Source organism: Acyrthosiphon pisum, chromosome A1, assembly GCF_005508785.2.
Source record: "Acyrthosiphon pisum isolate AL4f chromosome A1, pea_aphid_22Mar2018_4r6ur, whole genome shotgun sequence".
Lineage (NCBI taxonomy): Eukaryota > Metazoa > Arthropoda > Insecta > Hemiptera > Aphididae > Acyrthosiphon > Acyrthosiphon pisum.
Window position 1 is genome coordinate 58,185,991 of NC_042494.1, and position 955 is coordinate 58,186,945.

Consider the following 955-nt stretch of genomic DNA (forward strand, 5'->3'; position numbering starts at 1 on the left):
TTACCAAAATTTATATTTTATATTAATTTTTTTTTTTGTATACAACTCGCACGAAACTGGAGAACGGCTCACGTAGTCACGTCTCAAAAACGTTTTAATTTTTAAGCTAGAATAACCTTGCCTAACCTTGCCGTCTGGATTTAATCCTGCAACCGACGCGCGCCGCCACCGCTAGAGGTTCGACATCGACACTCGACGAGGCAGTTGCCGGCGTCGCCTATGTAAATGCATGGGAGGTGGTAACGGGTGTGCGGCGTAAACACAAAATACAATATTGCGAATGGCGCATGCGTAAAACGCCAGCCAAGGTAGTCAAATATACTGCCTCGGGCCGCCGGGTACATTGTATATAACCGCTCTGCTAGCAAGGTGTGGGATGGTTCATAGTGCTTACCGCTTAGCAAGTAAATTATTTGATATTAACTGGAATAACCCGCCTCATCCCGCACCCGGAACAACAAGTATGTTCAAATTAGTAATTACAAAACCATCTTTATTTAATTTTTATATTTTATATTAATATATAATAATTATTAATTACCTAGTAATTATTATTCATTCTTTATTACAAAAATTGTAACTTTCTTAGAATCCAGTAAAAAAACCAATGGAATCAGCTGAAGAAAATGATGAAATGAAGTTAATGGACGACAGTTCGGAATCAAAATGTTTATCGCCTATGTCCAACGTATGTATATAATTACATAAAATAAAATATAATATATTATGAATGTTTTTGAATAAGAAAATAAACGGTACTTTCTTGTTATACGAGACTACGGCTGTAACCGAGATAAAGATATCTTTAATCGTGGCTGTAACAGCCCGGGTTGTTATCGCGACTAACGCGCTTATTTGATGAAACATCACAATCCTGTTATCTAAGACTACCAAAATAAAGATAAAAAATAAATACATAATAATTATTCGTAATGTACCAAATTTGCCATGGAAA

The 955-nt window shown here is 35.9% G+C and overlaps 1 protein-coding gene across 1 annotated transcript in view; it reads left to right on the forward strand.

The window, feature by feature from the left end:
* Window positions 1–417: 417 nt before the first annotated feature.
* The window catches only part of LOC100575378 (zinc finger MYM-type protein 1-like), a 6,397-nt gene continuing 5,859 nt past the window's right edge, over window positions 418–955 (forward strand). Inside the window, exons 1-2 of the mRNA XM_016805956.2 lie at window positions 418–461; window positions 590–688. Of these exons, the coding sequence (XP_016661445.1) occupies window positions 608–688 (81 nt within the window). The 5' untranslated portion in view covers window positions 418–461; window positions 590–607. The remainder of the gene's footprint in view (window positions 462–589; window positions 689–955) is intronic.